General features: G+C 41.8%; 2 protein-coding genes across 7 annotated transcripts in view; one reads left to right on the top strand and one right to left on the bottom strand.

Moving 5' to 3' along the window:
• Window positions 1-530, bottom strand: part of LMLN (leishmanolysin like peptidase) — a 31391-nt gene extending 30861 nt beyond the window's left edge. Inside the window, exon 1 of the mRNA XM_042474198.1 lies at window positions 363-530. Coding sequence (XP_042330132.1) covers window positions 363-494 — 132 coding nt within the window. The 5' untranslated portion in view covers window positions 495-530. The remainder of the gene's footprint in view (window positions 1-362) is intronic.
• A 177-nt stretch (window positions 531-707) lies between these two features.
• LOC121934364 (protein mono-ADP-ribosyltransferase PARP14-like) overlaps window positions 708-27258 on the top strand; it is a 49564-nt gene continuing 23013 nt past the window's right edge. For 2 of the 6 annotated variants that reach the window (XM_042474804.1, XM_042474788.1), the window contains exons 1-8: window positions 8065-8372; window positions 11092-11160; window positions 13114-13253; window positions 15083-15116; window positions 16952-17149; window positions 18549-18815; window positions 19582-19818; window positions 22136-24396. In XM_042474804.1, the coding sequence (XP_042330738.1) occupies window positions 8171-8372; window positions 11092-11160; window positions 13114-13253; window positions 15083-15116; window positions 16952-17149; window positions 18549-18815; window positions 19582-19818; window positions 22136-24396 (3408 nt within the window). In that variant the 5' untranslated portion in view covers window positions 8065-8170. Of the gene's footprint in view, window positions 789-4707; window positions 4761-8056; window positions 8373-11091; window positions 11161-13113; window positions 13254-15082; window positions 15117-16926; window positions 17150-18548; window positions 18816-19581; window positions 19819-22135; window positions 24397-27258 lie in introns of those variants that run through there. The other 4 variants (XM_042474815.1, XM_042474832.1, XM_042474795.1 and 1 more) reach the window with 4 other exon arrangements.

Here is a 27258-nt window from a genome sequence, read left to right as displayed (position 1 = left end):
CCCCATGGACCCAAGAGAGACTCAGCTGACAGCAACCACCACCAATGAACCATTTCTACTCGTACCTTCATTCTATTGTATTTGCCCTCTGCTGTAATGCCGCCTGGGTCCCCGGGGGAGAGGAGGAGGAGGAGGAGGAGGAGGAGGAGGAGGAGGAGGAGGGGAAATCATCATCCTCATCATCATCATTTGCTATTATTATTACTATTATATACTACGTTGTTGGTGCCCCATAACAAACTACACTTCCCAGAATTCCACAGCCAGGAGCCATGGCAACTAAAGCGGTATGAAACAGGATTACTTCTGCAGTGCAGAGGCATCAATCAATGATCCTCATAAGAATCATGTCAAGTCCTCACCTCCGTGGCTCCGGGGACGCGGTGGTGGCAGGAAGAAAAGGCGGCGGCCAAGAGCGAGCCGTAACTCAGGAGCAGAGCGCAAGGGAGCAGCCGGGGAAAGAGGTGTCCCGCTCCCCGGCCCCCGGCCGCCATTTTGACTGCCTCCTTCGCTGCCGCCGTGTCGCCATGGCCCCCTCTGCGCCTGTGAGCCAATAGGAAAGCGCGGAACGAAAAGGAGCGGCTTCCTATTGGACGCCCCTCAGCGCTGACGAGAGAAGGGGCGGGGCGTCGAAAGCCAACCGAGGTCACGAATGACGCCACACGGACTCTAAGAAGCCAACCAATTAAAAATAAGGGCTGGCTGATCCCGGCGCCTGATTGGGTGGCGCTCTTTGGGGAGTTGGGTATAAATTCCCTAGAGACGGGGAAGATGGAGAGTTCGTTGAGGTCGGTGGAAGCAGAAAGGGAGCAGGGCTTGTCGGGTGAAAGTGAGGTCCAAAGCGCACTACAGAAATAATCCAGTCTGAGACCGCTTCAACTGCCCTGGCTCAATGCTAGGGAATGCTGGGAACTGTAGTTTTGGGAGACATTCAGCCTTCTCTGTCAGAGAGGGCTCTGGTGCCACAATAAACTACAATCCCCAGGATTCCATAGCACTGAGCCAGGGCAGTTGAAGCGGCCTCAGACTGGATTATTTCTGCAGTGTGTTTTGGACCAAAGTTAAATTGGCCCTATGCTTCATTTACCCGAGCCTTGTCTGCACTGCAGAAATAATCCAGGTTGACACTTTAACTGCCACAGGTCAGTGCTGTGGAATTCTGGGAACTGTAGTTTTTGGAGACAATTCCCTCTGGGGGCCACAACGAACTACAAACCCCAGGAATTGATAGCATTGAGCCATTACAGGGTCATTTATTTATTTATTTATATTAATTTGTATTCCTCTTTTTCCCTGAAACTTGTCAAACTGGATTAATTCAGCAGTGCAGCTGGATCCCAAGATCAAGCATACATTGAAGGCAGGGTGATCCAATGTCCTCAATACAAAATGGGGCAAGGCACCACAAAGTGTTGGATGTTCAAGAAAAATGTGAAGTCTAAGGCTTTCATGGCATCCATAGTATTTTGTGGGTTTTTTGGTCTATGTGGCCATGTTCTGTAAGAGTTTATTCCTGACATTTCACCTGGCTGGTCTGTGGAGCATTATCGGAAGATGCCAGCCACAGATGCTGGTGAAAAGTCAGGAATAAACTCTTCTGGGACATGGCCACATTAACCCAAAAAACCCACCAAAAACTATATTGAAGAAAAATGTGGGATGTGAAAAAATAAAGGCTACAAAAGAACTCATATAAATGTAAATTAAATCATAATGGAGGACATTTTGGAATTCCTCCTGAAGGAGGAAATGTAGGACATGCCTTGGAAAAGAATGATGTTGGTCATTTTGACTGAAGAGACGGAGCACAAGATAAGAGTTTCTCATCATTGATGTTGGCTTCCTTGGTTATTTCACTTGAGAATAAGTTGGAAGTAGGGTGCCTTGTCCTCCTTGCAGTTATGGCATCTGGTCAACCTGAAAATGACACCCACCCAAATTCCAGGACTGTTCAAATCGGACCTCTTTAAGGAATTACTCACACGGGGCCTGATTGCGCATTTAAAGCAACCTACAAATGGAGCGGAAATGGCACGTAACTGCACAAACGATTATCACAAACAGTTGCACAAATAAAGTGATACCAGAAATGCATTGTTGCTGAAATCCCGAAAGTAAAAAAAATCACATTAATGCTTCTTTGTGACCAATTTAATGGTGGGTTTTGTGTGACGTTGTGTGAAATCGTTACGTGTAATTACGCAATTTCCCCAGGATATTCCCAGGATAAACTCCTAATTAAGACTTAAAGACAGCGCATCTGAGGAAGGAGGCTGAAGTCTATGAAAGCTCATGTTTCTTACTTCTCTCTTTCAGTTAGGTCCAAAACACACTGCTGAAATAAGTCAGTTTGAGGCTGCTTTCACTGTCCTGGCTCAGTGCTAGGGAATCCTGGGAACTATAGTTTGTTCTGGCACCAGAACTCTCTGACAGAGGAGGCTGAATGCCCCACAAAACTACAGTTCCCAGAATTCCCTAGCATTGAGCCAGGGCAGTTAAAGTAGTCCTGAACTGCATTATTTCTGCATTGTGTTTTGGCCCTTAGTCTAACGGTGCTGCAAGATCCCTTGGCAGGATGATTTTCCAGACTAGCACAGACAGGTCTATGAATTCTACTTCCTTAAGACTAGCGAGGGAACAGAGTTGCTCAGGGCAGTAGACTGACTGAAGCAGGGCCTTTGGTTGCTATCTATGTTGCTGCTATTCTCCAGTGGTTTTGCCAGTTCCTCCTTCTGAAATATAGCCTACAGCACCTGGTATTCATCAGCAGCCTCCCATCCAAATACTAACCAGGACTGACCTTGCTAATTTCCCAAGATCAGACAGGATCTGCTACCTTTATGGCATTTAGGGACCTAAGTTACTGGGCCTAACTTGTTCCAGAGTCCAAATGATTATTCCTCTCATCAACACATACAGTCAGCCCTCCACATTTGTGGCTTTGACTTTTGCAGTTTTGATTATTTGCGGATTTGATTAATATGTCCTCTCTGGGAATCCCTAGGTCCTCCAGAGAGATTCTGCTGGAAATTAACCATGGAGTTGCAGTGGAGAACATAGAGATTACTAGAGAAAACACTTCTCTAGGCATTTCTAGGTTTTCCAGCATGATTCTATAGTCTATTTTTGGCAGATGTTGACCATAGAGTTGTGAGGGAGGACACAACTCTATGGTCAACATTTCTCAGGTTGCAAAAGTAGTGTTTTCTTATTACATTTTTCCACTTCCATGGGGGTCCTGTGCCCCTAACCTCAACGAATGTGGAGGGCCCACTGTAATGTACTCCTTAGAAAACATCCAGAGAAACAAATGATTTAGGCTTTTCTGGGGCTCTCTCCCCACCCTCAGTTGTAGTGTTTTGAACAGACTGCCTCTCTCTTTCGCTTGTTTAGTCCTTCTAGAGATCTACAAGTATATCTAAATAAAGATAGGAACAACCGAGGATAATAGTAGCTTGAGTTAAACAAAGCTATGTTATTAGCAAAGAAAGTCACTGTGAACACTGGGGTCTTCCTATGCTCCAAGGCTATCTTTTTACCTCCTGAACATCCAGACTCCTTGGTCTTGACACTTTCCCCTTTTACAGTTTATGCTTAACAAACTTTATTTTAACATGAATTAGACTTGGGATCCCCAGTGTACCTACGGTTGTTTATCCATGGTTTTTGTTCTTGTAAATTCATTTACCCAGTACTCTTGTATAAAACAAGTAAACTTTGACTTTATTTACAAGCAAGATTGTATCATTTCAAGGTTGTTTCAGAAACCTAATAGTGACAGTAGTACAGTGCTTCAATAGTTACAAGTTATTTCTTCTTCAGTTCCCTAAATGAACTCTTTACTAAAATAAACTGTTTCTTGGTTCCCTTAAATCTCTTACACTACATTACAATGTCTCTCCACATTGGCAGATTTTATTATCTGCGGTTTTGATAAATATGTTCTCTCTAGGAATCTCTAAGTCCTCCAGTGCAATTCTGCTGGAAGTTGACCATAGAGGACTTGAGGACTTAGAGGCTGTACAGACCGACATCAGAGGCCAGCATGCAGGAAGAGTGGGGGCATGCCATCCACACAATGCATGCCCTGACTCTGCCCCCATGCTGGCGTGACGCTGCGCACGCCACCACATGGCGGGCAGTGTCACAGGGCTCCTCTAGCGCTACGTCCATATGACGCAGCACCAAACCAGTGCCGAAAAGCCACAGTACCGGCAGCTATGGTGCCCTTTGTGTGGTGCATAAAGGAGCCACAAAAAGCGGAAAGGCCAGATTGGGGCAGCGGCGTGTAGTTACTGAGGACCCAATCCTGTGAAGAAAGAGGCGGCTGCAGGCCGCCCCTTAGAGACTGCTTGAGAAAACAGTTCTCTAGGCATGTGTAAGTCCTCCAGCATGAGTCTATGATCAACTTCTGGCAGATGTTGACCATAGAGTTGCACTGGAGATTCCTAGAGAGGTGTTCTTTTGGGTAAAAAGAACAATGTTTCTTTATTTGTGGTTTTCCCACATTCACAGGGGTCTTTCACTCCTAACCCCAGAAAATGTGGAGGGAGCACGATATTAATTGCTTTCCCTTTAACAGAAGTATGAATTCTACTAAAGAAGTCTGGCCTGAATCCTTACTGACAACTCTCAGAACAGAATAGCTCTGAATCAATTCTTAAACTGATACAACAACGATTCTGACTCGCTCCTTTTGTTTTGTAGTTGCTGTTGAAGAAATCAGCTTTGCCTAGTAACTTCCCACAGCCATTTAGAAGGTAAGAAATGTGCTGATAATAAGCAAATCTAAATGAATGATATAAATTATGGAACATAGATGTACTGTAAGTATAGGAATGTATGTGAAAGTGTTCAGAGGGAACAGGAAAGAAAGTGTGAGGAAGTGAAATTAAGATGGGAAGATGAAAGAGATGAAGAATGGAAGAGTAGGGTAAAAAGATTTAGGAGGAGATATGATAATTGGATGAAAGAAAAAGGAGAGGATGTGAGATGAATAGATGTGTAAAGGGGTGAGTGGTTACTCCAAGAAGATGAATGAAAGAATTATTTATTAACGATCAACAGATTAGACATCAGATAAACATCAATCATCAGACATACATATACAACAAACAAAATAAAATTAGCATCAAAATATAAAAGTAAATAATATTAATTGAGAATCCAATTACAAAGTTTACCCTTCAAAAATGTGAAATTAAAAGTGTAAAATCAATATAAAATTAAAAAAAAACAATTTTACTCCGACAGATTATTGCTGCTGCACAAAAGCTGGCCACTTCAGTTGTTACTGATGGAAACTGATCTGCCAGCAAATAGGATACATAAAACTCATCAGTTCTTCCAGGAAAACATCTGAGAATTGGATAATTAAAAATGTAATGGTAACCATTATAAAAAGGGCAATATAACAATACATGTCCTACTGTTTCGACTGTGCCAGTTCCACAAGGGCACATGCGTGCATTATAGGGAACATTGTTGCATCTCCCTTCCAATAAAGATGAGGGTAAAACATAAATTTTTGCTAGAGTGAATATTTTCCTGTATTTTGGAAGGGTTAAAACACTCAAATGGTGAGCTAACAAAAAAGCATGACCATTATCTCTAAAATCAGGGCATGCAGTGGCTGCAACTCATTATCTATAATATGCTGATGAATTTCCTGTTTTGCTTCCATATAACCCATTGCCAAAACAGTGGTTTATGAAAAACCCAATTTAGCTAGTTTCTCGTTCAGTCTTATTCCATATAGAGAAAAACCCATCTGTTAATACCAAGGGAGCCAATCCCACTGGGTTAAAAAGCATTCTTAGCCAAAAAGTTAAACTTAAGTACCCATGCCCGAGACTCGACATTTGACCTGTCTCTTGGGCAGTGCATGATACAGAGAAGATTAGCATGGCCAAAAGAAGATGAATTTCAGTCTTCTTCATCTTCTTGGGGTAACCACTCATCCCTTTACGCATCTGTTTTCAATGTGATTATTATTAGTAAGTTTGAACATGGATGAAATATATGTATGTATAGGCAATTAGATGTTGATAAATACCTGTTGTATTGATATTTGTTATGTATGTGTGATTTTATACTTAATAAAAATTAAAATAAAAAAAAAGAAAGATAGGAAGAAAAACTTGTCCCCTACATGGTGGGGAGACCTAACTAAATCTTAATATTTTTAAGTGCATCTCAGGACAAAGGAACTACTATATGCTTCCTCCCAAGTCCAGCTTCAGTGTGGCGCACTGCATATGCTTAAAGGCCCCTTTTCCATTGCGATAACTTTGCAAAGGCTGTGATGAGCCCAAATCTTGGCTTACCCAGAGCATGGACAGAGTTTACAGGGCAATCCTATCTCTGTGTCTGTTGTTGTTCTTGTTAGCTGCCCTTGAGTTGGCCTCCACCCATGGCAACCCTGTGGATGAGACATCTCCAAGATTCCCTATCCTCCATTGCTCTTCTTAGCGTCATGCAGATTCAGGCCTGTGGCCTCACTGAGCATGTGGTCTTTTCTTCCTACTGCCTGCTACCTTTCCTAGCATTATTGCCTTTTCCAGTGAGTCATGTCTTTTCATGATGTGGCCAAAGTACGCCAGCCTCAATTTAGTCATCTTGACTACTTAGTACAGCCATCCCTCCATATCCAAAATCCATGGCTTGGATATATTTAATAATATACAAATTCCAAAAAGTAAACCCTGATTTTGCAATTTGGTATAAGGGACACCATTTTATTATGCCATTGGGACTTGAGCATCCATGGATTTTGGGAGTCCTGGAACCAACCCCTAGTGGATACCAAGGACCCATTGTAAGAGGGAATACAGTGGCTTGGCTGAATCTAGCTGTCTCTCTTGACTCTTTTGGAACTTCCTGGTTCTTTCATAGCTGCCCTCCCCATCCCTAGTCAACCAGTCCTGGATGGAGTTACACTGCCACTAAAAGACTGTGTTTGCAACTTGGGAGTGCTCCTGGACTCATCGCTTCAGATGTCAAACCAGATAAATGTGACAGTCAGGAGTGCTTGCTAACAGCTCTGGCTGATATACTCCAGCTGTGTGCTTTCCTGGAGCCGGGGGATCTGCAAACTGTGTTATGTGTGCTGGTAACCTCACGACTAGGCTTCTGTAATGCATTCTACATGGGCCTACCCTGGAAACTTCAATTAGTTCAAAACATGGTGGCCAGATTAGTCACTGGAAAAGCTAGAGGTGACCATATAACACATATTCTAAAATCTCTTCACTGGCTGCCCTTTAGTTTCTGGGCACAGTACAAGATGTTGGTGATGAGCTTTAAAGCCCTTCATGGCCTGGGTCCAGCCTACTTGCGGGATCGCCTTCTTCCATATAATCCACCCAGCACTTAGGTCCTCTGGGAAAAAACTGATTATAGCCAATAAATACCAGCTGCCTGTGGTTACCCAGAAGGCCTTTTCATCTGCCGCTCCCAAATTATAGAATGGCCTGTTGGAAGAGGTCTGACATATCACTGATCTTGACGGCTTTAAAAAGGCTGCCAAGACGGATATTTTCCGACAGGCCTTCCCTGAATAATTCACTCGGACACCCGCTAATGTGGACCAACCTCCTGTCTCTGATTGTTTTAATTTTCTAAATGGTATTTTACTATGTGGGACTTATTATGTTGTTTGTTTAAGGGAGGGAGGGAACAATTTGTATGTATATTGTATGGATTTTATTATTGTTCAGCCACCTTGATCCTATTGGAGTGGTGGGATAGAAATAAAATATTATTATTATTATTATTATTATTATTATTATTAGTCTCCTTCTTATCTCTTGGCTGCAACCTCCCTTCTAATCCTAGGTGACCATGTCAGTGTCTTCCTTGGTCCTTATTTTTGTTTTCTTTGTGTTCAGCATCAGGCCTGCCTTTGCACTTACACACTTCCCTTGTCCTCTTGTTTGTGTGATCTCTCTCTGGGTGTCCTCCTCCTCTTCCTCTGCAGAGAGAGAGAGAGAGAGAGGCGCGCTTAACTTTGCCCAAATAAGACTCCTGCTGCTGCTGCAGCCAAGTTGGGAAGGAGGAGCTCTGTCCAGACCAAGAACAGAAAGCGAAAGTGAAAGGGGCTCCTCCTTTCCCTCTTTCTCTGTCTATATACATGAAACAAGAGCCTGCAGCCTCTCCTTTGTAGGACAAGATGGCCGGGGCAGAGAAGGCTAGCCCTGGCTTCCCCGTGATAGTGAGAGGGGACTGGGGGGAGCCTTTCTCCAAAAGCCTGAAATATAAACTCACCTCCTACTTCCAGAGCGCCAAGAGATCCGGAGGAGGAGAGTGCAAGATCCACGTGGATCCTGGCAGCAAAGTGGAGCAGGTCTTGGTGGAGTTTGCAAAGGAGGAAGGTGGGTGTGGACCCAAAATAAGGGGGGGGGGGCATTGTTGTTGTTGCTGTTGTTGCGTGTCTTTGTTTCCAACTTACAGAGTTTTTTTTGCCAAGCTTTTTTCAGAGGGGATTTGTCCTGGCCATCCTCTGAGGCTGAGAGAGTGTGACTCGCCCAAGGTCGCCCAGGGGGCTTCCATGGCCCAGCCAGGATTCGAACCCTGGCCACCAGAGCCCAACACTCCAACCACAGGGCCACTCTGGGCCCTTCTCCTCCTCCTCCTGATCAGTGGGGCTATGTGGGGAAAGGAAAGCCCTCGTCACGCAGTGGGTCCCCAAACATTGTGACCAGGTGTCACAGGTGTCAATGTGTAGGGCATTGAAGGAAAATGGAAGACCTGGCCTAAGAAAAGCATCTGGCAGGGGTGCTTCGATGGTGAGTTCCTGTTGGGGATGGGATTGGATGGCCCTTGGGGTCTCTTCCAACTCTAGGATTCTGTGACATCACTCCTGTAAATGTGAACTCATGCTTCTTAGTGTTGCTCAAAATAGAGGACCTGACCAAACCAAAGCTAAAAACACTCCTGTGAATATGAATTCATGCTTCTTAGTGATGCTCAAAATGGAGGGCATTTTGGAATTCTCCTGAAAGAAGATTGAAATGACATGTCCCGGGAAAAACAGGACACTTGGTCACCCTGTTCCTAAACTTTGGTCCTCCAGGGTTTGTGGTGTTTTTTTTTACTTCAACTCCCAGAAGCCTCAGCCACTTTGGCCAGTGGTCAGGGATTCTGGGAGCTGAAGTCGAAAACATCTGGATTCTGGAGGAACAGTTTGGGAACCACTGCTTCTGGTGGAATGGAAACTCCCAGCAGAACCAGATGCAACCTAATTCTTTGCATTTCAACATCTACATTGGGTAGTAATGCATTTAGCCTAAAAGGCAGCATCTAAACTGTAGAAATAATGCAGTTTGACTCCCACCTTAAGTGCAGTGGCTCCATCCTATGAAGTCCTGGGATTTGTCCTTTTACAAGGTCTTTAGCCTCCTCTGCCTAAGAGTGCTGGGTCCCCACCAACCCACAAATCCCAGGATTCTGTAGGGTGGATCCCTGGCAGTTATATCAAACTGCATTTTTTCTACAGCATAGATGCACCTCTGGGCACAATCCAAAGTGGTCGTAATCACTCAAAATATCTCTCAAAACTACACATCCCAGAATATCATAGCATTGAGCCATGGCAGTTAAAGGGGTGTCAAACTGCTTTATTCCTGCAATGTGGATACCCCAATAGAAATCCAACACAGCTTGGGTAACTTATGGTCCTTCCAGTATTGCACTCTAGTTCGCACAAGACCCTGTCAACCTGGCCAGTAGTGAGGAATACTAGCAGTAATACAGGTTGAGTATCTGGTGTGGGGGTAGTGTTTGGAGCATTGGACTAGGACTCTGGAGATCAGAGTTTGAATCCTAGCTTGGCCATGAACACCATTGGGTGACCTTGGGCAAATCACACTTTCTCAGCCTAAGAGGATGGCAATGGCAAACGTCTGAGGAAACTAGGCAAGAAAATTCCATTATAAATGCCTTAGGGTTGCCATAAGTTGGAAATGACTCTAAGGCAAACAATACATAATCCCTTATCCAAAATGCTTGGGAGCATAAGTGTTTTGCATCGGAGGGGGGGGGGGGCGGGTTTTTGGACTACATACAGTTGGAAGAGACCTCAAGGTCCAATCCTCATAAAGTGATATCAAGACTAAACACAGAATCCATTTATGTCTTATATATACCTTATACACATAGCCTAAAGATGATTTTTATATACTATGTTAAATAATTTTTTGCACAAAACAAAGTGTGTGTACATTGAACCATCAAAGGTATTGTTCTCTCAGCCACCCATGAAAAATGTTTTACTTTTTGGAGTATTTCACACTTCCTGTTAAGGGAGACTGAACCTGTACTATAGAATCATCTGAAGGACGAAAGGCTCCTTATCTCTGATCTTGTGGGGTACAGTTGGCCCTCCACATTTGTAGCTTTGACATTTGCAGATTTAATTATTCATGGTTATTATTAATCTCTAGGAATTTCTAGGTCTTCTAGCATGACTGGCAGAAGTTAACCATAGAGTCACACACTGGAAGACCTAGAAATTCCTAGGTAAGGATTTTTAGGTCCTCCAGTGAATTTTCTAATCAACCTCTGCTGGATGTAGGCCACAGAGTTGTGCTAGAGGACCTAGAGATTCCTAGACAGGTGTCCTCTCAGAGTAAAAAAAAAAGAGTTTTTTTTATTTACAGTTTTTTCACTTTCATGGGGGCCGTGTGCCTTTAACGAATATGGAGGGCCCACTGTGTTTTATTAATTGCAGGGATTTCCCAACTTTTACAAGATTCAGTGTGTTTCACTTTTTGTTTCTAATATTTTCCTAGAAGCCATCTGATCTACTGGTAACTATACGAATTCACTTCCACTTCTGGTTTTTAACCCTTTCTCAGAAGCCATATTAGGTTGATCATATCTAGCACCTGATGCTAGCTAGAATTATGCAGATCCTTCCACCAGCTGTTGCCTTTTAGGTACAGTATATCAAATATTTTGGTTGCAAGCATACACTTTCATGTTCCTGAGCCCACTTCATTAGATGCATCCCAAAATTTCTTAGTCTTAAATGTGCCAGATGACTTTCTTTTTGCTGCAGCAGATTGTCATTGGTATTTCTCTGAAATTTAGGAGTAACCACTGAATCTTATTACTTAATCCTAACTGGAGCAGATCCATTGAATAAAGTGTTGAATACATGTAAGTAAATCTAAAGATGTGAAGCCCAGGGGGAAAATTGAAAATTTCAGGAAAAAAGTTTCTTCCTCTCTTTCTTTCTAGATTTTTTAAATTAAAAGGATGATAAGAGTATTTTTTCCCCAGAATGATGAATTAAATGTTTAAGATAAGGTGTTTATATATATTTATGTAGCAGACAGACTTTGATGTAAGAGTCTGTACCAGGGCATGAACCCTGGCTGCCAGCATGCAGTGACTTTCCGAGAGGAAAAAAATAGTTGTAATCCATGGGCACAGCTATGGTGCTAGTCTCTTGCATTGTGTATGTGTGTGAGGGGAAGCCAGTTTAGCACACCCCCACCCAGCCCTGTCAGATTACTGAGAGGCGTTGATGAACACTATCAAATCATTGTAATTCCTGGTCCTGATTTCCTTATTTTTTATAGGAGAGACCCTATCACAGCCACAGTAGTTTACCGCATACCATGTAACTGTGGACAAGTCTATATAAGGCCCACCAAACGCAGTGTTCAAAAATGAATCAAGGAACATGAGAGACACTGCAGGGTGGGTCAGTCAGAAAAATCAGCAATAGCAGAACACTTTATAAAACATTGTGGGCATAAAATGCTGTTTCAAAACACTGAAATTCTGGACCATGCCAACACCTATCAGGCCAGAGTGCACACTGGGGCCATTGAAAACCACAAACGTGGACAACTTCAGCAGGAAAGAAGAAACGCTTAAAGTATTTAGTTATCAGTCCTGAAAAACACCAAAATCAAGACCCAGCAAATGCAAATGAAAACCACCCAGGGTGAGGGGGATTACCAGTAGACAATGGACCATTAATTAAATAGATACCCTGAGACCTTGCCATTAAACAACAGAACAGTGCACAGTTTGTGTATTTTAAATCACTTTCTCTTAACCAATAGTATTTATACCCCACTCTTTTCCAAGCCAGCATTCTCTGAAGATGCCAGCCACGGCTGCTGGCAAAATGTCAGAAAAAAACTCTTCTAGAACACAGCCTCATAGCCCAAAAACCTCACAAAAAACTATGGATGCCGGCCATGAAAGCCTTCAACTTCACTTCTGTTGACAGTGCAATATACCAAATGTAATAATTAGATGCCAAGCCAAGTTATACATAACACATTTTATGTTCCTAGTGTAACAAATGGATTTTGAATATTTTTAAAGGGTGATAATACTTCTGAACATTTTTTTTCTGGAAAAACAGGTATTTTTTTCATGGCTTCAAAATTTCTGGAAATTTTCCACAGTTCAGTACATTCCACTGATTCTACTGATCTTCTTTTGTTCAGGCCATTGTGTTTCAGGGTGGTTTCACACTACATCATTATAGCACTATCATATCACTTTAGCTGTTGTTGTTGTTATATTTATTTCTATCCTGCTCTTATCCCAGAACCTGGGACTCAGAGTAGCTTCACAATGTTTTTTTTTTTTAAAAATCAATACAATTAACAATCAAAAATTAAAAATTAAAAACAAATACAATTAAAATAATACAATTAACTATCATGGCTGTACTCTGTGGAATCCTGGGATTTGTAGTTTAGGAAGGGGGATTTAGAATCCTCAGCCAGTGTCTTCCCAAACTACAAACTGTAGTGTGCTAAAGTGGAATCATAGTGCCCTGTCTGTGCAGTGTGAAAGGGCCTTAAATCCATGAACTGCTTCCCTTGAGCAGAAGGCACTACATATGGAAATTTGAGGTATCACAAGATAGCTTTACCTCTTATCCAAAGCTGGAAGGTTTGATCATATCAAAATAGCCTTTTGTCTCATGCTCTGGGAAACTGGTACTACTCAATTTGTCGACTATATGTGTCTATATATGAATTGTATGTCTAATTTGGCACGAGACCGATTTCTCTATCTGATGTATAGTCTATGCTTGTGTAAGATTTTTTTTAATGATGGTTTCCTTGTTTTGCATTTTAGTCAGACAGAGTGTTCTTAGCAAGAAGCTCCATGAACTTGAAATGTCAAAAAGAAAGAAACTAAAGCTTACAGTCTCCATGCTGACAGAGGAAGCAGCTCCCATTGGGAGTGAACCCGCAAAAGAACCTGATCCAATAACAGTAAATATACTGTACTATTTAAAGTTTTGGCAATTCCACTGTGGAGTATTTTCCCTGGCTAGAATCCCCCTCTCCCTCTGTTCTGCGTCCTAGTAGTCATGGGGGATAAACCTGCATAGAGAATAGCCCTGTCTTTCTGTTTTCCATGTGTATGATTACAGATGTCCAGAAGTGTTGACTCTAATCACAGAATGCTTCTGTGATTGCAGAAAACATAGTTGGAAAGGTGCAATGCATGTGCCAAAAGTGTTTGTGAAGGGGTTGAGGGGGAGGGGGGCATTAGTGTATATGCGCATGCTTACATATGAATGACTGTCAAGCCAATGCTAGATGCAAAAGGCTGTTCTTCCCTGGTCTGGGTTGACTTTCCCAAAGTTGGCAGCCTCCTGATGTGTGGGACTATAACTACCATCACCTTTAGCCAGAATGCCAAGGGATTGGCTGTGCTAGCTGCGAATGATGCAAGTTATAGTCCAGTACAGATGGGTAGCATATGGCAGGGAGGGAGATAACTGTTTTAGATAATGTGTTTTTCAGCGGACTTGTTATTTTTTGGAAGTTTATGGAGGAATGCTCAATGCTAATGGCAGGTAAGCTTCCTTGAGAAATGATTTGCACATGCTAATCCTCCCTTCAAATTTATGGCTGCAAGGGTGGTTTCTAGATTGCTTTTGTGTTTGGTGTGAAATGCTTGAGTGGTCCAGCAGGCCTGGAGAGTACCATGTGTGAACTATGAGTCTTAGAAAGTGTCCCATAATCCTTTTGCAGCATTTTGGGGTCTTTGGTAGAAGATGGGAGCTTCCATAGTAGTCAGTATGCAGTTTGAAAATTGCTGTTCTCCTCCCAAGTTTGTGTGACTAATATGTAAGGATCATGAGCTCCCTGGCCAGTTGAAACAGACCACACAGAGGAAGAACTTGAGTTTGTAATATCTGTATAGGGGGCTATCTTTGATGATCACGCTAACACATACTTTAGCATGACAGGAATGAGCTACAGGCTCAGGCTCTTCCCCTCATCTGTTCTCCCTCTAGTGCAACTCCAAGGAAAAATTTAGAAATCTTTACTTCCATGTTATCTTAACCATAGTTTATGACTTTGTCTGGATTGACAAAATGTGGCTAACGTTAACTATGATCAGTTTGAAACAAGCAGCTACAAACCCTATGTTATGGAGTTAGCTGGTTAAAATAAACTACAGTGGTAATTAATAATAATAATTTGTTTTATTTATATACCGCTATTCCAAAGATCATAGCGGTGAACAGCAAGTAAGCTAATTAGCAAGTAAGTACCCCGGGTTACGAAAATAATTCGTTCCGCCGCCGCGTTCGTAACCCGAAATTCTACAGAAGCCAACAGTTCCGGGTTCCGAAGGTTTTTTCGGGTTACGAAAAAATTTTTGGTGCTTTTCGGCGCTATTTCACACGAAATCGCGGCCTAAACCCACCAAAAATTTTTTCGTAACCCGAAAAAACCTTCGTACCCCGGAACAGTTTTTTCCTATTGATTTTTTTCGTAACCCGGAAATTTAGTAAGGCGGCGCATTCGTATCCCGGGGTACCACTGTATAGTTAACATTGATCACAGTTTAGGATTTGGACAAAATGCTAAAATGTAGTTAATGGAAAACAGAAGTAAAAACTTCCGAATTGCTCCTTCTGGCCAGGTAGGAGGAAGAGAAGAAGTGGTGGCAAGAGTGTTCAAATGCTCCCTTCTTCTAGTTCATGTCAGTCTAAGCTATGGTTTAGCAGCATGCCTGTCTATGGTTAGTGTATGCCTCTGGAAAGAATTTTGGCTTTCCAATGACCTAACTGTTTTATTTTCAGGATTGCACTGAAGCTAAAGAACCCAAGCTACTTGGTAAGTTGCTTTGAAAAAGCCTGGAAAGCAAAGATCAAACATTTATGTTATATCAATCTTGCAAGTTTATCTTTTTCTGGGAAACACAAAATATTAATCCACTTGTTAAATCCTAGTCACATTTTAGATAGAAGATGGCCCTGCCAGTTTCAGTGGCATTTAGAATTCCATCTATACTTGAAACTGAGTGAAGAGTAACTTCTGTTAAAGTCTCTAAGGGGTGAAGCAGACCAGACCAGTGGCTTCTGGCTGCTCCAGCCCCAATCAGCCCCTGATCAGCTAGCGACCACATCAACTGCACGGCCTGCTCTGAAAGCGGGCCACTGCTGTGGTCCTGAGCAGGCCGCTGGCAAGAAGCACTTTCCCTGCATTCCTTTTTTTGGTGGCTTGGACCACCTTAAGCGGCCCTAGAGCAGCTTCCAGCCAATTCGGGGTGTGTGTGTGTGTGTGTGTGTGTGCATTGTTTGTACCCCCATCTGTAAAGCTGCCGGAAGCCACTGTTTTTGGCCCATGCGTTTCGAGCCCAAGTCTTAGTTCAGAGTAAACATGGGCAGGAGCACCTGGGCTGTAGTACCAATCCATCCTGTTGCACTCCATTCCGTCTTCCCTTACTGGAGAGAGTGAGAAAAGAGGAATATTCACCTTAACCTTGTAACTCTTGAGCCAAGAGCTAAAAAGTCACTGGTATCAAGCAAGGTGACAATTGTTTTTTAAAAGAGGTGTATGTGGCCTATAAATCTTGTATAAATTGGAACCAGACTGTTTGAAAGACCAGACTGTATTCTCACTCATACATCTGGTTAATTTTAAAGGTTTTTCAGGAAGGCTTTTCTTTCATTCTCTCATGCATATTTGGTGGAAACATGGGAGGATGTTCTTGATAGTAGGAAAACATTCTAGACTAAATTCGATTGGTTTTCCCAACTAGAGTACTTGTGTCAACTACTTAATGGTAAATCAACACTAACATAAACTTTATTGGCTGCATCCACACTGCAGAAATAATGCAGGTTTGACACTACTTTACTTGCCATTGCTCAATACTATGGGATTCTTGGAATTTCAGTTTTGTGAGACATTTAGCCTTCTCTGTCAGAGCTCAGGTGCCACAACAAACTGCAGTTCCCAGTATTCCTTAGCATCGATCCATGGAAGTTAAAGTGGTATCATACTAGTTTATTTCTCCAGTGCAGATACAGCCATTGAGTCAGTAGATCTACTCCGTTTGAGGCTAGCAGCTAGAGTTAGGTCAGTGTACAATGTTAATATCAGGACAGTTTTGTAGGTATGAGTCTGGAAGCAGATGCAGTGAGTAGGTTTTAACTGTATGTTCCAAGAATGAAAAGATTGGGATGACTCTTCCACAAACATATACATGTGGATGTTGAAATTCCTTAAATAAGTCATTCATAAAATGAAGCTTTAATATGAAAAGGACAGCATAAACCAGAAGCCCTCCAAATATTGCTGGACATGCCAGTTCCAGCATTCTTTACCATTGCCTCTGCTGGCAAAAGCTGATGGGAATTGCTTTTGAACAACACCTGGAAGCCATTCCTGGTGTGAACAATTGGCTAATGTGTTTTCCCTGAACCACTGTAGCTCTTGATGGAAGTCTTATGACATTACTGTTAGAAACCTGGCATAATAATTACCAGAATTTTAGGAGATAAATGGAATCTTTCAGAGTTATTCCAAGGAGCCACTTCTTTTGTTAGCCAGACTGGTCCCTTTTCTGTTTCTGAATTCAAATGTTGCACTTCAGAGAGCTAATTATTCTGTTTTGTTCTGGATTGCTTTGAAAATGCAGGCGAAAACTTTCTTTATTGTTCCAGACAGTCCAGAAAATGTGACAGAGGAGTTGATGACTCAGGAGGTCTTCAGCGTGGTAGTAGTGCCAGCTTTGGGGGAGGAAATCGAGATGGACATTATGGAGTTGTATTTTGAAAATAAGAAGCGCTCTGGTGGTGGTCCCATAAAGTCCTGTGTTAAAGATGGCCAAAAGTTTATCATTACTTTTGAAGATGAAGCAGGTATGTTTTCTAAAGGTTCATTTATCTTTGTTGAGGTCCCTGTATTTGGAAAGAAAGTCACATTTCTTTCTGTTTTCTGTTTTTCTAAACTGAGTTTGTCAGTCTCTACTGAGAGGGCTGGTCCTTACACTGTGAGGCGAGCTTTTCTTCCAGCTGATTATTTGATAAATTTAACTATTCCAACATACAGGAAATCATTTACCTTGGCTAAATTCAATGTGTTTCCATCTGCAATACTGAAGGGAAGATATCATGTACCATATTATGAATGCTTGTTCTTGAAGGCAGAAGAGATAGAAATTTCAGGACATCTTTTCTTGTATTGCTCTTTGTATTGTAACTTTAAATGCTGTTTTATTAATCCAGTTTGGTAAAGTATACCTGGAAGATCTGAAGTGTTTTATATTGATTATCTTGTGGCTGACCAGTTTCCTGAGATCACAGCTAAGTTACTTTTTGTGTAGCAGCAATGGCTTGTCAGTATAGGAGGCTAATTTAGTATTAATGGTATTGTCACCCTTTTTTGTTTTATGTTACTGCATTACACATATTTTATATTGTCATTTTTAATTCTTTTTTTAATACTGTATTCTGTTCCATTATTTTTTACTGTGTTTATTTTGTTCATTTTCTCCCCCTTCCCCATCATTGACTGAAATAAATAAATAATGGCACAGTGGCAACCGTGTGGATATCCATCCTGTTGGTGATTCCAACTCAAATGGTTTGTCACAGGCTGTTTTAAAATCCTACTAAGTGGTCATGTGATCATATGAATAAATTTTCAGAACATAACTTGTCAGTTGGATATAAAAGACATTGTGGTTTTTTGTTAGAACAATGAGGCTAAGGATGCATAGAGCAATGTCTGCTGTTGTGCTTCCCTTCCTTTGGTTTAACCAATAGCCTTGCTAGGTTGCAGCATGTGACCTACAAAATAAAGGAATCCACACTTCCAGGTTTACCAGCATATCATCAGCTTTGTTCTGTGAGACAGGAATGGGGGATCATGAAGCCCTCCAGGAGTTTTTGGGCTGCAGTTCTCAGCCTTCCTTACCCTTTCCTGTGCTGGCTAGAGCCAGTGGAAGTTGCAGTCCAACAGTATCTAAAAGGTCACAAGATTCCAACTCTTGCTCTAAGAAATACGTTTTTTTTCTTTTTAGTCTGTCACCTTCTACTTTGAGTTATCATAACAAAAATACTAAGATCAGCAAAAGTACTCTGTCCAAATTATTAGCTAGAAATTTGCAATAGGTTGTGATCTTCAGTAAGCCAGTGTGGTATAAGAAAAGTGTAAATTAGGAAAAATTGCCCAGGATCATAAGACTTTGCTGGCTAGATGATGGTGTGTTCAGGTTTCTGGAACTTTACAATTCTCACTGTCCTTCTTTCTAACCAGATGCTCAAGACGTTCTGCAAAAAAAGAATCATGTACTAAAGAAAATTGCTCTTCATGTCAGCAAGTACCAGCCAGAAATCATTCAGGATCAGCCACAAATGTCTCAATCACTAGTTGTTGTTGAGCACTTGCAAGAAACCACAGCACAGTGCACACTAAATCTATTGGTAGAGAATGTCAGTGATTTATCAGAAGATGACAAAGATTTCAGTGTTGAAATGGTACCTGAGAGGAATGCTGCTGTAATCTCTTTTGACAAGTGTGTTGGTAAGAGGGAATTGATGGGAGATGAATCAGATGATGAAACATCAATGCCAGGATTTGTTTCTTTCCTGCTTGGAGCAAGGCTTATTGTATCCGCTGGCTCATTATTATCCTTGCATACACATAGGTTGTATTGAGGGAAAAGCTGACCATGGTCAGCATTTGGAACAGTTGGATTTTTGGATACAGCTCTCAGAATAGTACAGTTTTCATGGCCATTTGCTAAGCTGGCTGGGGGATTCTGAGAGTTGTAGTCCCAAAACCTGGCATTTCCAGACTGGCTATGCTCTATGTAAGCAGACTCTGGATTTACTATAGGTATTGCACAGTACATATACTATATGTACAACAGCCAAACTGTTGTTGCCAATTGCAATTGAATTGGGTGAAGGAACGTTTATTGTGTTTTGAAGAACTGCGTTTCTCTAAAAGAGCACATGAGAAGGTCCTTTGAGATTACTAGAACTGTTTCTATGACTAGGCTACTTAGATTTCATGCTTTCTCACAGAAAACTTTCCAGCTCAATCCCTGGCATCTCTAGGTAGGGATGGAAATCTAGTGTGGATAGTACTGAGCTAGTTGGATCAGTGGTTTGGCTTAGTGTTAGGCAGCATTTCACGCTCCACCCAACAAAGGAGGTATAACTTGACTTTTTTTTTTAAAGAAAAAGACAAATACTGTTAAATGGTACATTGCATATTGTAATTGCGACCTAAGTGTCCTAAAGTGCTTGATGTTCTTTTAAAAATTGTGTTTTTTAAAAAATAGAAATAGACCAGTTTATCCAAGCATTCAACAACTACCATGTTACTAAGGATCTCAACATTTCTGCACGTGTTCTGGAGGTGACTAAAACCATTCTGGTAGAAAACATCCCCCCTGGCATCTCTAGAGAGTACATTGTTATCTATTTTGAAAGCAAGAAGTATGGAGGTGGTCCTGTATTGAATTTCATCTATATTCCTGAAGAGAATTCTGCTCGGGTTACATTTCAGAATGCCGAAGGTAATGTGTGTTGCTGAACCTGAATTTTAGAACTTTAGTGTTAATGCCAATATATTAAGATGTTAAACTGAAAAATCATCATCAGATATAACTGCAGTGCTGGAGGTCTGTCATATGTCTCATGATGCCAGCCTCCAAGAGACAACTTTTTCAGCCAAGCAGTATCCCAGTTGGAGAGTTTCCAAGATGCTGCAGCATGGGGCACTGGGAAATGACATCCAGAGCACTCTCCCATTTGTGAGGCACATTAAGAACAGGTAGTTAGATGAGACTCCTTGACTAAATGGATAAAAATGACTACCGCCCCCTCCCCATTACCACCTAGAAACAGACAATTAAAGTAATATGAAATGGTAATTGCTACTCACACTATCAGCATTATAGCTCATGAGTTGGGGTAACAAATTATTTTTAAATAATTATTTCCAGGCTTTGTGTTAAACTTCTCTTCTTTACAATATTTGGTTTGGCTCAAAACTCCAGATCTTTTCCCACAATAGGCTGTGTCTATCATGATTACAACAATTTGAACAGCTCTTTTACAGATAGAGCAAACTCTTCTAGACTCCTCTGGGCTTCTTAGATGGTACAGTTAGTTAACAGATAGTAGCTAAAACCTAACTCTGTATCTGAAGTGCGGTCTTTGGAAAAAGACATTTCTCACACCCAAAATCAGCTGTGTAGGGTTCACCTTAAATTTACTGAACAGCTAACAATTCAGTTGTTTCATGGTGGCTGCATATCTATACAGTAGTCCCTCGGGTTACGAAATTAATTCGTTCCGCGGCTAATTTCGTAACCCGAAAAACCTTCGTAACCCGAATTGCCATAGGCGCTAATGGGGAAAAAAGCCGCGGCTCTGCCGCGGCTCCATTTAAACAGCGCCAGGGTTTTTTCGTAACCTGAAAAAACCTTCGTAACCCGAAACAATAAATCCCTATGGGATTTATTCGTATCCCGAAAAATTCGTAACCTGGGTAATTCGTATCCCGAGGTACCACTGTAGTTGTTTCACAGAACTCATGTGAGTTGCTTTTGAAATGTCCAGAGTATAGAAGAGGTTTCTGGCAGGGGGTTTCTGGGAGTTTAAAATCCAAAAAGTTAACTTTTCAGGTGTTGCCCATACCCATCACCAAGCCCCCGAATATTCATCAACATATCCATCACCAAATGGTGATGGAATGTTGATGAATATTCAGGAGCTTGGCCTAACATGGTTCCCCTCTTTTTACTCTTTTTTTAGAGAAAGTGCTGGTGTGAGAATGCTCGGTTTTGATTATTTTCTGCAAAATAATCTCAAGTTGCTATCCTTAATGTATGGGCAAGAGATTCTGTCTTGGACTAATGCCATTAAGGCTGCATCCTTAAACACTTGCTCTTAGGAAAGTAACCACCACTTAACATGGTGGAAATTGTTTCTAGGTAAAGAGTTAAAGTTTTACTTGAAGAGTTAACACTAAACCCATATGCATTTATAATATTAAACCAAACTCTGTTTAAAAGCAATTTTAAACATGTATCAGTAAAAAGTATAGTGCCTCCCCCTCTTTCTTTCTTTCTTTTTTAAAGAAAGGCCCTTCCAGAGCAGTGAGTCAGTAGCCAGAAGCCCACCTGAATGAAAAAGTCTTTGCCTGTTGACAGAAGGCAACAGGAAAGGGAAGTAGCCTAACTTGAAACAACCACTGAGAAAGCTTTCTTTTGCATCCCGATAGTGGCAGGACAGAGAGAAGGGCATTCCCTGAAAATCTCAAAGGTCTTAATATATTCTGGTACTTTGAATGCACCTATAATAGTGATGAGGGGAGGAACAACTTAAACCTTATGTCTTCAGATGACTGCCTAAGGCAGGGTTGGGCAAAATGCAGCCTAAAGGATGCATGTAGTCCAGAGGACGCCACAGAAGTCCCACAAAGCCCCTAGATCCCCTCAATTTTTCCATTTTTTGCAGGCTGATTTGGGGATGCTTTTTTGCCCCCAAACTATGCCAGGTCTCCCAAAAAGAAATGAAAAGGCAACAGTTTGTTCCCCTAATGCCACCCTGGTTCCCAAACCTCCCAAAAACAAACAAACAAAAATAATTGGATGAAAAATAGCCAAAATGGTGGTTGGAAGTGATAGTACATCACTTTGGATGTGCTAAAATATACTGCTGCAGCCCATCAAGTGGAAGGAAAAATGGCCCCTGCCCTGTTTGCAATTCCCCACCCCAAACTTAAACTTTTATCTTAACGTGTTTTTGTGATAACTAGAAGTTTCATTGAGGATGCTGACTAGAAGCCCTCTCTTCTAACTGTGTTCTTTTTCTCTCCCTTTAAAGATGTAACTACCATCTTGAAACAGAAACATTTTTTCAACAATGTGCCAGTTCTTGTTTATCCATACTATGACTCTTTGGACACACCTCTGTATGGGAAGGAGAGACCACAAATTAAGATGCCAAACATGAGCAGAGTGTCCCTAGATCCCTATCACTGGAAATTTTTACAGCAGAATGAATATTTACTTCAGGAAATAGGTTGCGAGATGGCAGGCTGCTATTGTGAGATAGAGTGGCCAGCTAGAGACTGCAGCTGTCCAGAAATTAGAGTGCACCCTTCACCAGCGTTGTTGAAGCAAAAAAGATCCTTGATCAAGACCTGGAATGAAGATGTTTCCACGCATCTTACGTTGATCCTATCAAAGCAGAAAGTTGTCAAATGCAAAACAGATGCTGTTGTGTGGGAAGCCATAAGAAACAGCATAATAGAAAAAGCTGATATTCTGATTCTGCCAGATATTCCAAAGGGAATAATTGCTTTGGTGGGGACAGTTGAAGCTGTAGATCGTGCAGAGCAAGAACTGACACTCCTCATAGCAAATGCAATTAGAAAGATTGAAAGAGAGAGGCAAACAATAGAGGAAAATGTGTCAGTTGATGCTGGAAAGTACACTATTTTAAGCAAGGCTGGACTGCAGGAGAGGATCCACTTGAAGTACCCAGACCTATACATTGCCTATGATGCTTCAAAAAAGTGTGTGATTCTGCGTGGTGTAGCTGCTGAAGTCTACAAAATAAAAAGCGACATCATTGAAAGTTCATTCGGTATGGTCCAGAAGCATATTGATGTTCATCCTTATGTTCTTCTTTTCTTGCAACATGTCAGTAATGAGCTTCTCTCTCAACTCCTATTCTGGGACAAGAATATTAATGCCTTATATGAGCTCACAAGTGAGAAAGTGCTGCTGATGGGAGGAACTTCTCAGGATCTTCTAAGTGCTGAGGACAAAATTAAGAAAGATCTGACTTACAAATGTATTACACTGGAGGACAACTCAGTCATCAAAATGAAAGAGTGGAAGGAAATGACCCATAAGGAGTATAATTGTTCAAATGATACCATTATAATTCATGAGCTGGAGGATCAGGTGGTCATTGCAGGTTATTTCAAAGCAGTGGCTGATGCCAACCAGAAACTGTCTGATTTCATTGATGCCAACACGTACATACAAAAAAGCATCAGGACTAAGTCTGCTGCAGTCACAATGTATGTAGAGCAGGAAAAACAAAATAATTGGCTGAACTTGAAGAAACAAGGTGTTAAGATCCATTTTGGTACATCGAAAAATAGCAAAGAGATTTCCCTTGAAGGACCCCGAGTAGTAGTGCTGAAGGCACTTGAGGTCTTCCAAAAAATATTGTCTTCTCTGCATGCTATGAGTGTGGTAGTTGATCAACCAGGAGCGAAAGCTTTATTTAAGGAACAAGAACACTTATATGTCACAGGTGCAAAGCAACAATTTAACTGTTTGATAAGGATTCAAGATGACAAAGATGATAATGAAGAGGAGAGTGAGGATGAAAAAGGCTTTGAAGGGAGGAGGCAGTGCTGTGAATTTAAATTAAGAAATGGCATTGTAGTAACTGTTCACAGGGGAGACCTGACATGTTTTGCAGCTGATGTTGTAGTGAATGCATCAAATGAGGAGCTACAGCACATTGGTGGCCTTGCAGATGCACTCCTAAAAGCAGCTGGCCCACAGTTACAAAGTGAGTGCAATGATGTAGTGAGGAAGTATGGAAGTTTGAAACCTGGTCGTGCAATTATCACAGCTGCTTGGAACCTACCATGTAAACAGGTGATTCATGCAGTTGGGCCAAGGTGGCATCATCTTGAAACAGAAAAATGTGTGCAACTGTTGAAGAAGGCAGTGAGGGAATGTTTACAGCTGGCAGAAACATATAATCATCGTTCAATAGCTATCCCTGCAATAAGTTCAGGAATTTTTGGATTCCCACTCAAAGAGTGTGCCCATTCTATTGTATTAGCCATCAAGGAAACCATAGAAGAGTCTAGTGAGAATGGATCTTTGAAGGAGATATGCCTTGTGGGTTTTAAAGAAGATACTGTTCAGGCATTCTCTGATGCCTTGAATGAAGTATTTGTGGACAGAACATCATTATCTGAAATAGACTCTAAATGGTCTCCTGCCTCCAAAACTAAAAAAATCACAGCTAAGGGCAAACCAGAACATCAAGATGCCATTAATGTTGGAGACATGAAAATAGTTATACAGAAAAAAGGAATTGAAGATGCAACAGTAAGTATAATGAGAAAAAGCTACTTTCTGTATTGGCTTCTGTGACTGTATCTGCGTAAGCTGCAGTATAGTATGTTGCAATCTCATTCGTTTAACTGTGTAAAACTTAACAAGCCATGGTTTGTTAACTAGGCACAAATCACAGCCTGCCCCATGGTTTGTTGTTCTGTCTTTAAACTGCAGCATGTTGTAATGTCCTAATCTGCAAGCATGGCTTGTCTTTGGCTTGTTTCTGTAGCTGCCTACTGTAAAACAGGAACTGACAAAAAGAGGCAGAAAAGAAACCGTAAGGGGAGATAGGCCACTATTTGTTCTCTCTTCTACAGTGTGTAGCTTAAGCAAGAAATTATGGTTTATTATGACACATCCTAATATTGGAGTATGCAATTGTTATGGAATCATAGAATCTTAGAGTTAGAAGGACCACAAGAGCCACTGGTGTGTGTTCTCATTACACAGGAACCTTGGCTCATCATAAACAAACAACTTGATAGTTTGTGCTGAGTATTCACTCCCACTGGCAGCTGAAGCAGCTGAACATGTTGTGGCTCGTGTGCTGCGCCCATAACCCTTGTTGGGACCTATGGAAGTGACGCGCAGTGTCCACCACGACCACCTGCAGAGTTCAACCATGTCGACAGGATGCCAAGAAGAAGGAATCTGTGAAGATGTCTTCAACTAATAACGACTCTTACAAGTCTTCACTCTAAACGAGGGCTTTAATCTTCCTTTGCAGTATTTACAACATAGATATACACAGTGTATTGGACATCCGTCTCTAATACACACTATTTACACCAGCCAACAATAACACAACCTCTGAGGCAGCCACATTAACACACAACCATCTCACTGCCTCTCAGTAACAGACACAGCCCACTCTGTGGCATCAACTGTCTCACTGTAACAGACACAGCCCACTCTCTGAGACACCAACTGTCTCTCTCTCTCTCTCTCCCTCAGTGAGAGTTGAGAACTGACAGTTGACAGTTGCATCAACATTCGGATGATGCCCTGTTTGAATGCTGCCACAGTAGCTGCCACTGGAGCTCCAAATTATCTGCACAACAGCTCCCCCTAGTGGCCACACCAATGTCATTTCCTGACATTCCCCTCAAAATGACATGTGGTGTGTCCCATGTGTCATTTACCCTAGTTCCATGTGTGTTTCCATAAACCTTCCTGTTCCACACAATACCTGATCTCCTGGATCTCTTCCACCCCTCTTGCTCAGTGCATGTCTCCCTGAGCTCCTCCTGGGTGTTCACAGATCTCCTTACTGCTATTACTGAAGAGACCTGTGCTTGCTTCACTACAAAGAACTTGCCCTTCTGAGACCTCATAGGTATCAGGAACGTTCCTTGACCACCCTCAGTGTCACCGCCACTAACCCTGGCCTGAGTGTCTTGCTCCTGAACCTCAACCTGTTCTTTCTTTACAGTCTCTTTCTTTGGTTTTGACTGCAAGTCTCCAGGCTGTTTTAACACACCTGTTCCTTCATCCACCACATCAGTGCAAGCTCGTGCACACAGTACACGACACAGGACACAGTGTGTCCTTTCTTTGTATTCCTCCCCCTGGACTCCTGATAGTCACTGTGACCCGCCTTCTCTCTCTGCTGGGGTGTTTTATGCTCTTCTCTCCCTCAGAGCTTATAGCAGTGGCAGTTGGAATAGAGGGAGGGTGCCTAACCAGCTGCTGGGACTGGCAACAATGGCTCTTCTCTACCTCAGAGCCCACAGTAGTACACATTATGTAGGTTGAAATTACAAATTGTATCCATTATTTTGAATAGTTTCTTATTTCAGTGTAAAAGGAAAAACATAATAGTCTATTTTTCAGTTCGTTTGGGTCTTAGGTTTTCATTTGTCACATGCAGTACTCTTCCACACAGTAAGGTAGTATCCTTACTGGTCCATTATTCCACACATACATGCGGAGGATTTTGAAACATGTTTATCTGCATGTCCATTTTGTGCGCGCTCTGTGCATCCTAGGGTTGGGGGCGTCCAGAAAGGACGCCCCTTTGTAACCTTAGCACGCACGGAGCACACACTTTTAGGCCCATTACTATGTGACCCTAAAGATAATGACCGGAAAAGGATCCCTGATACATATGGTAGTGGAGGGGAGAAAAATCAGGCTAAATCCAACACTGTTGTGCCATTTGCATTTCTTTCTTTCCTCATCTTTTCTGAACTTCTAGAAAACTAACTCCTGAAGGTTTCTCAGTTGTTTAGAGCCATTTATGGGGGCTGTTGGGGGATTAGCAGTAGGGAGGATAATTGCTTCCTTTCAGTTCTGCTAGAATCAGCCAGCAGAAGTCCATTAGAAGATCCTGGCCTTGAAATTGCTGAATATGTGTGAATTAGTGTACCCGGTAGTACTAACTGACTTTGTTCATGTTATAGATGTGCTTTATGATGTTTGCTAAAACTTCAGTACTTCGAAATAGAATATTGTCATCTCAGTGAGTTCTTTAAAAATGTGAATCCCTATTCAAAGACATGTCTACCACATATACTCGTCTATAAGTCTAAACATTTATGCCCAAAAATTGACTTCAAAATCCTAGGTCAACTTATTTACGGTTCAGGATGGTGATATGGTAACAGGTCTTTCAGATTTCCTCATGAAGTTTCTTTCTGTCCTGAGTCAAGCAGATAGAGTCTTTGGTGGTTGACTGACTGATTGATTGCTGTTTGTTTAACAGTCCCTCTCCCACCTGCGCACTTTGCTGTCTGAAGCCTTGTATTGATTGCTGCTTCCCCCTTGCCACTGGAGGAGCCTCCAAGTTTTACATTCAACCTATCCACGGGTCATGTCAAAATCCATAATTTTGGCTCCAAAACTTGCCCTCGA

Source organism: Sceloporus undulatus, chromosome 1, assembly GCF_019175285.1.
Source record: "Sceloporus undulatus isolate JIND9_A2432 ecotype Alabama chromosome 1, SceUnd_v1.1, whole genome shotgun sequence".
NCBI lineage: Eukaryota > Metazoa > Chordata > Lepidosauria > Squamata > Phrynosomatidae > Sceloporus > Sceloporus undulatus.
The sequence above is the reverse complement of the archived record's forward strand: the minus strand, read 5'-3'. Positions and strand labels throughout refer to the sequence as shown.